Here is a 14,278-nt window from a genome sequence, read left to right as displayed (position 1 = left end):
TTCATTAATTAGTAACCTCAGGGACTTTTATAAGAACACCTAGTTAATTTTGGTGATCTCAGTTCTTTTTTTATCCTCAATAATTTCTTTCAAATTAAGTGTAGTACCTAGAAACACCAGCAACATCCTAAACCAGGATGCTGAATTTTGGTTTGAGTTTTAATTTCACCTCAGTCACTGACTCCGTATTCTAATCAAGTCATAGCATCTCAATATATGTCGACCTATGACTCTCATCTCTACCTAGTGCCTATAAGATGCCAGTGCTTGGGTCAGAACTTAAACTGCTTTGGGTGCAACATGCTCTCCACTGTTTTAGGTATTGCTTACATCTGCTGGCAGCAAAGTTTTGATAATGTTGAATAATTTATTTTAGCTTTACTATGAGAATAAAGCTATAAATAACAAAAAAAAAGCTGATAAAAACGTTTTAAAGCAACTTCCTGTATATATGTAGTCGAGTTAGTAGCTCAGTTTCCTGCTTTTTAAATCTAGAACAATGATAACTAGTATTATATATATATATACGCATACACACACCAATATTAGTATATAATTATGTTATATATATACCAATATTAATATATAATTATGGCATATATACAATATTAATATATAATTATGGTATACATATACATATATACACATCTCATATATACCGATTACCATTGTTATATCTATATCTATAATTGGTTTATGTAATATATAGAGATAGCTATATATAATATATCTATAATATAGATATCTCTATATACCAATTACCATTATAATTATATATATAAAAATATATGTTATATATATGAAATGCTCATCAGACATTTGGAGAACATCACTCTTAGGTGAAAATTGAGATCAGCATGTTACATATCACAGGAAGATTTTTTTTCAACTACAAAGATTAGTGTTTTCTTGTTTAGAAAATTTAATCTAAGGATTTCTAATGTTTGAGCCTCATTATTTGATAATACACATATTTGTGTACATTTATGTGTGTATATATGCACATATACTATACACAGCACACCTGTGTTTGTCCCGCATTCTCTCTTGGAGAATTCAATCTTTAGGAGAAGGACTATCTTCATTCTCTTTGTAATTATCCAACATAGAAGTATCCAAAGTGTTGGCTGACTTTTTACAGACAACATCATAAAACTGTGCAGGGAACATGTTCTTAGTGATTACCTGATTCTAAAATTATATCATAAAAAATAATGGGAAATACAATGTAGGGATGAATTACATAAAAGAATTCCATTTTTGGATGATCATGAGTACCCTGATGGGATTAACTACCATAACCACATGGTTGGAACAGACACATTCAAACAACTTCTGTCTGTGTACAGAGTCCCTAGGATTTCTAAGTGTTCTCAAATATTAATACCCTTGACTCTTCTTAGCCACGTGATTATGGAAAAGTAAAGATCTGGCAAAAGGAAAGCTCTTTAATACAAGCAGGGACCAATGGCAAAAAGAGAAAAATCCCCATCAAGGCTTAGAAAAAGATGAACATATTGAAAGATCTCAGAGAAGGTCCTGATCTTGGAAGGACCAACTTCCAGGGCAGGCAGTGGGACTCTGAGGAGGAAAGGGGAAGCTCTTGGCCCTTACCCTGGGCAGGAAAGCTCTTGGAGGGAAGATCTGATAATTTGTAATTCCAAGGAAAACCATGCCTGACACAGGGGGCGACACAGATCCTGAGAGGGAGGAAGCAGCCCTTCTTCCCCTCCCTACCACTGGAGTTCGCCAGGGCTGTGTTTTCTCTACAGTGCTTCTGCCTGATGGTCTAGGGAAGGGAGGCTTTTATAATAAGGGGATTCAGTATAGGGGAAGGGGCACTAGGGCACTGAAGCTCTTTGGGTTTCTGAGAGCTCTGGGTTGGCTAGCCTAAAATTAGCATTTATCTTACAGTTTTTACCCCAACTAGCCTGGTTCTGTGTCTACTGAAAACCTATACATGTTGGGATGGCGCAGTTTCAGCTGTCATTGTTCTCTGTATGTGTGTGCATATGTGCATGCCTGTGTGCCTGTGTGTGTGAGAGGGAGGAGCAGGGGAGGGAGAGAGAGAAGGAAAACCTATGGAAAAAGTTACCTTTCTTCTTTCCTCTGCAGCCTCCAGTTTCTTCTGGATCTCCTCCAGGGACAGGTCTTTCTTCTTTGGAGAAGCTAAAGTTCGTGGGGCTTCTGAGATAGGAGATGGTGGCTTCAAGATCAGCTCAAAAGCCTGGCCAGAGGCACGTTTGTTGATTTGCTTCACTTCCATATCTGAAAAATGAACATTTGAGAATGTTAAGCATACAAAGCTGGCAGCACTGGTTTATTTTAATAATTTAGATTCCAGCAATTGGAAGTAGTGTTGTTATTCCCAGAGATAGGAATAAAATGCTGTTTATGAGCATTTGCTCTATGTTGTTTAGAACATATGAGACCTCTCTGTCTTTAGTATAACTGTGGATATATTTTAACAGAATAAATATTTACAATATTGAGAAATTTGACAATATCTACAGGGAGTTGAATAATGGTAAGCATACTTAGATAAAACTAGCCTAAACTGATTTTAAATTAAGCTTTATTTTCCTTTTGAACAAATATGAGCTTTGCCTGAAAATCAAGTAGCACAGATTTATTTTTTTGGAAATTATCGTAGCTGTAGGCCCTTTTTGGTTAGACGAGAAAAATAACAGAGTTCTTCAGTTCTCACATATAATGAGATATCATTATCTAGATATGTGTATATATGCATACATCATTATATATATTACCACCATTCCTGTGCTTAAGAATCACAGGAGCTAGGTTAGAACCAATATAACTCCCTGAACAGTTGGGCATATTTGGCAAAGTCAATGCTGAAATGCAAAGCATCCTGCTGATTTCTGTTTTGCCTTTCTGTATGTTCATTGCTTCCAGTCATCAATCATGCACAGTGCCCACTCCAGGGATGATAACATCATTCTGTGATGGGGGTCCTTGTCTTCAAGATGCTTACAGTCTAACGGGGGCAATAAGACAACACCCCATTGTAATGTCTTTGCTCCTGTGTTGTCGCTCCTTAGAGTATCCTCCCCTAGTGTACTCGGCTGGAGCCAGGAGCCAGGGAAAGAGCCACTGTGGTGGAGGAGGGAGTGGCAACGTCTACTAATCTAATTTATACGCATACACACGGAATACTATTCAGCCTTAAAAAGAGTTGGGGGAAATCCTGTCATTTTTGACAACATGGGTGAACCTGGAGGACACTATGCTAAGTGAAATAGGCTAGGCACAGAAAGACAAATACCACATGATCTCACTTACATGTGGACTATTCATAAAGTTGAACTCACGGAAGCAGAATAGAATTGCGGTTACCAGGGGTTACGGGTGGAGACTGGGGAGATGTTGATCAAAGAATACATAATTTCAGTTAAACAGGAAGAACAAATGTAAGAGACTTATTACTGAGACAGAGTTTCCCTCTATTGCCAGGCTGGTGTGCAGTGGCACTATCTCGGCTCACTGCAACCTCCGCCTCCCAGGTTCAAGCAATTCTCCTGCCTCAGCCTCCTGAGTAGCTGGGATTACAGGCACTCACCACCACGCTCGGCTAATTTTTGTATTTTTAGTAGAGGCAAGGTTTCACCATGTTGGTGAGGCTGGTCTTGAACTCCTGACCTCGTGATCTGCCAGGCTTGGCCTCCCAAAGTGCTGGGATTACAGGCGTGAGCCACTGCACCCGGCTGCAGAAGACTTATTGTACACCATGCTGACTATTGTTAATAACAATGTACTGTATTCTTGAAAATCACTGAAAGAGTAGATTTTTTGTTCTCATCACAAATAAATGACAGGCGTGTGAGGTAATGCATATGTGAATTTGCTTGACTTAGCCATTCCCTATATGTATACATATTTCAAAATATGCTATACGCCACAAACATATACAATTTTTGTCAATTAAAAAAAGAACTGAAGAATGGTTAGCCATTTATTTTCTATCAGTGGCTTATGTATTAAAGATAAGCAGATTATCAGACTCTTATGTTTTAAGCCTGCATAATATAAATTATAATATAAAATAGTATAATTTATAATAGAAAAGATGATAGCTAGCACCTGCTAGGACATTTATAATTACAGAACTCACAATTTAGTAAAATACAATGATTTTTAAAAGAACCTCGCTGGTCATCCCTCAATTTCAGATGAGCATTCTTTGAGTCCCAAACTCCATCTCTCTGGTTTTAGCTCACTGATCCTTGTTTGAAGTCTGAAGCTACCCATGATTAGGCCATTCTCTGTGGTGCACCACCATTTTTCAAGTATTTGAAAACAGTTATGTTCCATTTCAAGTTGTTCCCCCAGGCTAAACATCTTCAAGTGCCCCAGAATGACACTGTTTCTAGATCTTTACCACCATATTATTTCCTAACCTCTAAGTGCTCTCTGATTTATTAACGTCTTTTTTAAAATTGTGGCAACTAAGCCAGCAGGTTATGTTCCCGTTAATGTTCTTTTAGCAGCCTGGTTAGCGCACATGGAGGTTGTGGTCAAGTAAAATGCCAGGCTGGCAGGACTTGACCTCAGATCCTTAGCTGCTAATAGATATAGTCTAGATAAAACTAACTCAATAAGTATATTGTAAATGATGTGGGCTTTTTCCTTCACAAATGTAAAAATATTTTTCATTTTCCTGATGGCATCCAAGATTATACTTAAATTTTAAATACAATTTTATAAAAATTATGTAAGCCTATGGATAAGGATTATAGGAGAACACAGACAAATAAAAACAGCTTATTTGATAAGGTGATGGGGTTTTAAATGGCTTAGATTAGAGGCTCTGGAATTAGAACTGCCTATATTTGCATCCAAATAGTAAGCCCCTCTTAATAGCTGTGTGACACTAGGTAAGTTAATTAACTTATTTATGCTTTTATTTCCTCATTTAAAAGATGGAAATAAAAAGAGTACCTTCCTTCTAAGGTGGTTGTGAAGATTAAAAGATAAAGGATGCTGAATGCAAAGCACAAGCCATATACTTAGTGCTTACAAATGTAAACAATAATAATAATTTCTTGTTATAATGTTGCCTGTAATAAACAAGTCTCATTATTATCTAACATAGAAATATCAGGTCAAGTTAAAGACTGCAGAAATTTGAAATTCTCTACGGACTCTTTTAGGAAGCACAGTTTACGAGAAATGTTGAATTATCTATTCAACTTTAAATACAGCTCAATAAAAATTATGGAAGCCTATGGAAAAGGGTTATAAGAGAACGCAGGCAGATAAAAACAGCTTATTTCAAGAATCAGCTCACACACAACTTCACATTTTTTTCTTCCCCTTTTTTCATTCCCTAACCCAGCAAAAACCATCCCTGGCTCCTTTGTCCTAACCACTCTGTGTTCTACATTCTAGTCATTCTTGTAAGACTCTTCTACTAAGCCCTGAATTCTTTGAAGGTGAGGACTATGCAGTATGGAAATCTGGATCCTCAGTGACAACCCATAGTTAGACATTAGAGTCTCATAAGAAACATAGCTGGATCCTTCTTCACAGCTACATCTAGCAAATAATAAAGGTCTGTCTAATTTATTTGCTGACCGAATGAATTTGTACAAAGTAGGCATTGGCCCTGCATTCTAATGAAAGTTTTGTTTGGAGACAGAATTCCTTTCACATGGAGGACATTTCCTTATGGAACAGTTAATTAGCATTTATGATTTTTGTGCTACGATAGAATAACTTTGGAAGGAAAATGCCTTTAAGTCCTTGAATAGGCTTTAAAGGCGCAGAAGGGGTTAACTGCCACAAGGTCAGTTTGTCTTGTCGTTAATGTCTTTCTTTACATATGTGGAAAAGAAAAATAATTGTGAGCCTGAGAGTTAGCAAAATATGCCTTAGGGATATCTAGGATACATAGAACTGTATAAAATATTTTAGTTAAATTGACTGAATTAGGTAAGGATGATGTTGATAATGATAGCTATCATTGTAGAGTGATATAATGAGCTAGGCTTGGTTTTGCGTATTTGACTTACATTAAACCATTTAAACCTCACAACAACTCCAAGAGGAAGATGCTAGAGTTAAATGAGACTTAGAGAATCCAAGTATCTATTTGCCCAAGGTCATGTGGATTGTGGCAGAGCCAAAGTAAGCAAAATGAATCAGGATAAATCAAACCTAAAGAGTTGCGCCTCAATAATGTTAATTGCCATGCTAATTCTTTAGGCTTTTCTTTTCAGACTCTCTTTATCTAGGGCCTCAGTAGTAAGTCAGTTTTATTTATTGAGTCAATTATTATTATTATCATTAGCTGGTTGACATGTATATACAAAGTATAGAAACTTTATAAAGACTAAAATAAAGCAAAAACAATTATGGTTGTTGATTCTCTTGAGTTTTCTAAGTATAAAGCATTTTCTTACAAATTATGATCTACACCAATTACGGCTTAGCCTATTAAATTATTTGCAAAGAAAGACCTTAGACATATTGTGGATGTTGATATGCTGGATGTGGCTGTTAATGAGAATCCATCCACATTTCTTAACAGACATTGATGTGTTGTTATTAGCACCAAATTCAAACTGTTTTCAGCAATAGGTAATCAATTGGACATAATAGCTAGACACGGCAAGTCAATAGTGAGATCTACAAAATATTGATGTAATTATATCAGGAGCTGTGAGAAACAAATATATGTCAACCTTTCCAAATGATCTAGCTAGCAGGGGCATGTCTATCCTAGGTTACTCACCATCGTAAGTATAGATGTTGATGTTGCGAGGTTCCGGGTAAAAGCAAGAGCAGATCAGTGACAGCATGGACAGCTCCTTCATTTTTTCCTTGTAGGCTGAAATGAAAAGCTGAAGATTAGTATATTTCATTTTTTCTGAATTTCCCTTTACTGCTTCCTTTAATTTGGATAATAATTATTGCCTCCTGCAGAGTGAATATTGCCAGGTAGACTCCTTTGCATTCTTTCACTAAATATAAATGAATGCAAGATGTCAACGGAATTCTGAAGTGCATGTTCCTTATTGCAGAGGACATCAATTGCATAGTATAGCAGGTTAAATAACAAGAGAAAGAAAGGGAGTTAGAAAAACAAGGGAAGGTTGAAGGAATTAAGATCTAGCAGGATAGGAGGGAGAGACAGGAAACAGATGGAATTAGTGGAAGCAGACATGATTACCAGAGAGAGAGGCTCATTCTAGTAAGTGTGCACGCAGGTCTATTGTACATAAGTAAGATTCCAGAGGGCTACTCTGTTGGTTCAGCCTGAATTTCCACATACTCATTTGGGAATAGTCAGATAACTCATCAGGATAGGTATTAAGCAAACACATTATCCAGGGTCCTATGTTGCTGCTTTCTCTTAATCTCCAAGTGCATTTTCTTATCTGTCCATCTTTTCTTTTTTCTTTCCTTTCTCTCCCTCTTTGAGACAGAGTTGCTCTGTTACCCAGACTTTAGTGCAGTGGTGTGATCCCAGCTCACTGCAACCTCCACCTCCTGGCCTCAAGTGATGTTCCCCCCTCAGCCTTCCCAGTAGCTGGGACTACAGGTGCGCTCCACCGTGCCTGGATAATTTTTGTATTTTTTGTACAGACAGAGTTTCACCAGGTTTCTCAGGCTGGTCTCGAATTCCCAGGCTCAAGCAATCCGCCCACCTTGGCCACCCAAAGTGCTGGGATTACAGGTGTGAGCTTCTATTTCCAGTCTCTTTCTTTTTTTTTTTTTAATTTCAAGTTTTATTTTAGATACAAGGGGTATATGTGCAGTCTTTTTACATGGGAATATTACATGATGCTGATGTTTGGGGTGTAAATCCCATCACCCAGGTATTGAGCATAGCACCTGATAGGTAGTTTTACAAACCTCTCTCCTTCCCCCCTCTAGTAGTCCACAGTGTTTATTGTTCTCATATTTATGTCCATGTGTGCTCAGTGTTTAGCTCCCACTTATAAGTGAGAACATGCTGTATTTGATTTTCTGTTTCTGTGTTAATTCACTTAGGATTATGGATCCCAACTGCATCCATGTTGCAGCAAAGGACATGATTTCATTTTCTCTTATGGCCATGTTGTATTGCATGCTGTATATTTACCACGTTTTCTTTATCCAATCTGCCACAGATGGGCACCTAGGTTGATTCCATGTCTTAGCTATTGTGAATAGTGCTGCTATGAACATACGAGCGCATGTGTCTTTTTAATAGAATTATTTATTTTCCTTTGGGCATGTACCAAGTAATGGGATTGCAAGGTCAAATGGCAGCTCTGTGTTAAGTTCTTTGTCTCACCCTCTTTCTACACACACCGAAGCACTGAATCTGAGCTCTGATTACATCTGATAAGGATCTCCTTCACTCTGTTGCAACACAGCTTGTGTGCCAACCTTGCCATGCAGTTGCAAGAGTCCAGATTGTCACCTCCTCAATCCTTCACTCCCCTTCCCCAGTTCATTTTCTCATTTTTCCTCTAGGAAGCCTCCTGCCCTGGTAAACTTGGTGAGTATCTCATCACTGTCAGTTGTCATCAGGCCAAGTATCTGCAAACTACCAGATGGGGATAAGGAGGTAAAATCTTCTTGCCTTTGTTAATTATGCAATTAGTAAAATTAATAAATTAAGGAAAATGGAAGAAAATGATGGGTATACTGTGCACTAACTTGCGAGAAAGTATCAACAGATGGCTGTGACATAAAATATAGACCTCCCAGGTTAAGAGTTGCTTCTTGGCAGGGGCTTCTGATCATTACTATAATATAACCCAAGGAAGAGTGGGTATCTTGGGAAAGAGGATTCTCAGAAGATGAGTTTGGGCATTATTGACAGGTGCATCTTTTCTTGGCCAGAAAGAAACATATTCAACCCCTGGATGCTTTAGATCCACAGATATTAGAATTATTCTAAGAGATTATTTAGTCAACTGTCCACCTACCTCACCACCAATTTTACAAATGAGGATATAGCCCCACAGAGGCCAAAGTCACATGTAGCCAGTGACAACGGTGAAGCTTCTGGATAAATTGCAGTAAATCAATCCATTTAAAAACTACCAGAAGGCTTTCTTCTAGCTCTATAATTTTAGGATGAGGTGCAATGTGTTAACAGGTGCAAAGATCAAATATCATTTGCCTATGATTCAACCTAACACATCCTGAGGATCTGCTAAAAGAATCTCCTCACTATTTAGCTTATTTTCTTAAAATAAGCAATACATGTTGTCCTGTGCCATAAAAATCCTGGAACATCCATTCTGAGGTATTTTGTTGAACACCTTTGGAATTTTAGAAGCCTAAACCAAATTTCTTTGTATCATTTATTTATTCAGTTAATGAAATTGTGTCACTTATAAAGGCCCAGGCAGATCCAGATTTATATGGATGTTAAGTGACAATCATAATTTCTGCCAGAGGATAAAACATTTAATACATTTAATTCCGTGAGCTAATTGAAAACAATAACAGCAAGGTTTTGTAGGCTTGTACCTTTTTTGGAAGAGAAATGCAATCTGGTATCCAAAACATTTTGCAAAATTAAGCACATATTAGAAGCACATGAAGCATATTAAATGCCGACTTTATTAAGAAGGGTCAATCCAAACATAAAAATAAAATGAAAGATTTTCCATCTCAAAAATTAGTAACAGATGAAAGCTGCAGCAGAACATGAATTTTTAGTGAAGAAAAAACTCCTCAATATCTGTCCTTAGGAAACTAAATTCAATAATTTTCAGTAAGGCCACTGCCCTAATTATGCTTGACAAGCTAATAAAGAGAGGTGAGTGTAAAAACTGTCAGAAGCCAGCACATTTAGAGCCCTATGTGTAATGAGTAATCATTACTATTACGGACTGAATATTTGTGTCCCCCCAAAATTTGTATTTGAAATCTAATTCCCAATGTGATAGTATTTGGAGGTGGGGTCTTTGGAGAGTAATTAGGTCATGAAGGTGAAGCCTTCATGAATGGGATTAGTGTCCTTATAAGAAGAGACCAGAGAGCTAGCTCAATCTCTTATTGCCACATGAAAATGCAACTAGAAGTTGGCAGTCTGCAAAACCGAAGTGGGCCCTAACTAGAATCTGATCATTTTGGCAGCCTGATTGCAGACTTCCAGTCTCCAAAGCTGTGAAAAATAAATTTCTGTTGTTTATAAGCCACCTAGTCTATTGTACTTTGTTTTATCAGCTAAAACTAAGAAAATGACTGATAAAAATGTTCTTTCTTGTTCAAGGTGGTCTGGGGACAAAACCCAGTTAACCTCTGTGGGTGATTCCTTTAACAGCATTCTTATCTTTACTGTTATCTGTATCAAAGGCTATGACCCCACATAGCATGACTCTACCCAGTGACAGCCATTGCAGAGATTCTAACTGATGAGTTGCTTGCATTCTAAGGAGATCCTTAAAAGCCAGCTGCAACCACAGTCCAAGCAAATCCTGATTCCTTCCCTGCGGCAAAGGCACACTCTCCTGTGAAGAAGGGTTTCCTCCTAACGTGGTACAATTGCCCAAACTCCCCAGATGGCATTGCTGGAAAGGCATGTCATCAGGAAACAAACTTAAGACACAAATGAATAAAGCACAGCAGGTTATGTACCTGGCTAAGGGAAATAGTGCAAAGAGAAAAAAAAAAAGGGAAGAGACTTAATGAAAGAAGAACTGATAGGAAACAGTAACTGAATTCGGAGCCACTGAACACTTTGAAAGGTGGGATTAACTCATGAAAGACTCTTCTTAGAAAGATTTTTTTTCCGGCTTGTGTGGGAACAATCATTAATATGAATTTTAACACTTATCATTTTGTTGTTATTTAATTTGGAATTGATAGTGCAGTATCATAAAAATTTCTTCTGTTTATTCATCCTAGGCAAAATTTTATTTGAAGCTTTAGTTTTGGCTAATGCTGTGTGTAAAAGAAGCAGTGATGTGTATTAGACTTCCTGATCACATATAAAAGATAGTAAAGAATGCTCTGGAAATGTCATTAGTATACTACTTTGGGAGAAAATGTGTCATAATCCCTGAAAGTAATACTTGTTTGTGTCCCAACACACTGGTGTTCTTAATGACCATAAAGAAAACGTCATTCGCAGGACCAGATGTCTGACCATGGCCTTGTGTTCAGGACGGCTCTGCTGACGAGGCCCAGGATCTGTTAGCACACTCCCTTTCCACTTTTCCTTTCTCTTGTTTTCCCTGCAATCATATTAGTCTAGTGGGAGGTTTTCTTGGCAAGTCCTTAATACTCAATTTAAATGCAACCTCATTTTTTTCCTTTTGAAATGTGCCTGGGGATAAAGTAAAGGACAAAATCAGATGCTATAGAATGCAGGATTGATGTCTCTTGCCCTTGGTTTTACAGCAATTCGATTTGCACAGTTTCTGATAGACAGAAAGGACAAAAGCACTTTATTTGAAGCTTACCGGTTTATATATACGTGGCAGAAAGCACCTCTTTCCTTAAGAAAAAAACCCCTGTCATTTCCAGGCAGTGGTGTCTTTAAACTGGGTAGAGTGGGGCACTAGCTATGGACCCTGCAGTCCTCAGAGCTGGTGCCAGGATTTAAAAGGACAGCAGTTAATCGGAGAAATAGGGTTCTCTGCTAATGGGTTCTAAAAAACCTGAGTCTTGCACCCGCAATTGTTAAACACTGCTCCTCTCCTAATTCTGTCCTTCCTTTTCCCTTTCTCCCATTACCTAAATCTTAACATAGACAGAAATCAGCTACCTTGCAGTTCATTTTTGGTTCCTTTTCTTTTCATAAGGAAATAACATTTCCTTTTTAATTTCAGAAATTAAGCCCCTGATGATAATTTTAACTCAATTCTGATCATATTGTGTGTTTGGAAGTTTGCTTACTTTGGGGCACTATAACTCAAGGTCAGATAATTTTTTTAAAAGTCAGATATGTAATGCCATTTAAAAATCCTTTTGGGAGGTCCATCCCTGTGATCTTCTTCAAAGACAAAATAGACCAAAATAATTTCATTTTGAACACTTCTTACATACTATATCAGCTCAAATTTGGAGCGTAAAATATTTTGGTTGATGAGTATGTAATTAATGATGTAACTTTAAAAAGAAAAAGAAATAACTCAGATTTTAAAATACCCTTTTTAACATATCAGAAGATCACTGACATGAGGTAATATTCTAGATATTTCTGCTGTGATGATGTAATGCTAATTGCTTTAGAATAAAATTAGATTCATTCCACATTCCACCATCTCCCTCTACAAAAATTATGGTTTTCTAAGCCAGGGAGGTTTTGAAAGATTAATATTTTGACCAAACAAAGCATTATAGTTTTTCTATGGGAATGGATATCAAATCAAATAAAGGGACATTTAAGAAGGTCAAAGTAGTACAACCCATCACTGGGTCATACAGAAACATATGAGGCTCTTAAATTTCAGTTTGATGTATTCTTAGCACCAGTGATAGCGACAAGGAAAAGAAACGAGATGACATGAATCAGTCCTTGTGATCAAAATTGTAATAGAAGCAGTAAATTGTTGTAACCTGGTACCTCACCTTACTCTGGATTCCAGTTAAAGCTCCTGCTGTGTTTAATGAGAGTTCCACTACATCATGCAGGCTCTTGTCCTTTTTTTCTTTCCCCTGATGAAAGAAATTCTTACAGTCCTTGATAGAGACCGAATGACACTGTGGTTTAGAGGAGTAATGAAAGCGCTTTATTCTGTTTATGTGTTAAGATTTTTATCACCAAGTCTAATTCTGAGTATTGAGGGGTTTTTTACCCCCCTAGGCTCCTAAATACTAGCAGGTAGTAAAACCTAAAATGATAGCTAGATTGGTTGGGCTTAAATGAGACAAAGCCAGGGTAAAAAATGGAGAGTCTATTCATCTGGTTAAGGACAGTTCTCATGTAAGAATGACTATGCTCTTCCCTTCCTGCAATCTTCTAAACTGGGGTGCTCCTGAGCAGCAATTTGAGGCTGCCATGACATTCTCTGAATTGCTTCTCCAAAATGGCTCAATGTAGCACCCAAGTGATTTAAATTTCTCCCTATTACTTTTTAATTCTTGGCTGAAGAGTAGAAAATATTTTGGATCAATTTTTAATTAGCAGAACTCACTTCCTATGCAGAATGATTATCGCATTTGTGGGGCCAATGTCCAGAGTCACAAATGTTTTGGTCACCAGTGATAAGGATGCCAGCTTCATTGTTTGCTTTGTTGTAACGTGTGGCTTTTCTCCAGAAAATAAACCTTGACTTCTATCTCACATGGGTTTTTGAATTTAGCCTGACTATGACTTTGTATATAAGACTACATAAGGGTGGATAGCCTATTATGCTCTCAGTGAAAGCAGAAACTTTCAGAAATAGAAAGTGCGAGACTTTTATCACACTGCAAAATAAAAAAAAATATTCAGGTGACTTTATTTTAGTTCATGGGCCAGTTGACTTTTCTGTTTGAATTAACCAGAAGTTTGGAGACTGAGAATACAGATTTAATGAACTCAAAGGGAGTCCTAGAGCTATCACCGTGGGATGGGGTTGACTGTCTTTAGATAATGGAATATCTAATTCATATAGAACACTGGGAAGACACAGAGTCAGATTAAGCAGCAGCAATTTGTACCACAAACCTATTAGTTATATCATGATTTAATTCCTCTATCAATCTAAGGAATTAAAAGTTCAGAGCATATTTCTTGAAGAGTTTGCATAAAAACCTCTACTTCTGTAGGCTGGTATGAAGTTTCAATGGATTTGAAGAGCTCCATATTGCTGTTTTAGATCTGAGTATGTCTTATAAAATTCACTTTATCTATAATAGTTATTAACATCAACTGTGAAACAAATATTTTAACTTGGTGTTACTGCCAAGTAATATTTATCGATGTTCCACCAAAAAGAAGTCTTATCTGGGTAGTGTAAAAATTGTACGTAAGGCAGTCTCCCTGAATGTTGTCTTAGGAAATGAACGATATCTAAATAATTAATGGGAGATGACTATTTCAGGCAAAGGCCACAAAAGCTGCATGTAGGAGCCAAAATTTTGCTTCCCTCCATAATCCTAAAAAGAATATCCAAGTGTCCTTCAACGAAATTTTGTAAAATGCGCAGTGTGTAGCATTTCTCAACAGTGTCCTAAAGTTGCATTTTTCAAACCCCACTCATTAGAGTTTTATTTTAGCCATTCATTCACAACACTGTGCATTGTTTTGCACAGTTTGCAGCATTAGCTTGGCTTATGTAAATGGTGCAGTGAACAAAAACTGAACAGTTAGGTAAGAGTT

The 14,278-nt window shown here is 37.2% G+C and overlaps 1 protein-coding gene across 1 annotated transcript in view; it reads right to left on the bottom strand.

The window, feature by feature from the left end:
• STMN2 (stathmin 2) overlaps positions 1-14,278 on the bottom strand; it is a 55,034-nt gene that overhangs the window by 22,235 nt on the left and 18,521 nt on the right. The window contains exons 2-3 of the mRNA XM_002819202.6: positions 6,755-6,850; positions 2,096-2,268 (exon numbers count right to left, since the gene is read on the bottom strand). Of these exons, the coding sequence (XP_002819248.1) occupies positions 2,096-2,268; positions 6,755-6,850 (269 nt within the window). The remainder of the gene's footprint in view (positions 1-2,095; positions 2,269-6,754; positions 6,851-14,278) is intronic.

Source organism: Pongo abelii, chromosome 7 (assembly GCF_028885655.2).
Source record: "Pongo abelii isolate AG06213 chromosome 7, NHGRI_mPonAbe1-v2.0_pri, whole genome shotgun sequence".
In the NCBI taxonomy this organism is placed as follows: domain Eukaryota; kingdom Metazoa; phylum Chordata; class Mammalia; order Primates; family Hominidae; genus Pongo; species Pongo abelii.
This window is presented reverse-complemented; position numbering and strand designations above follow the sequence as displayed.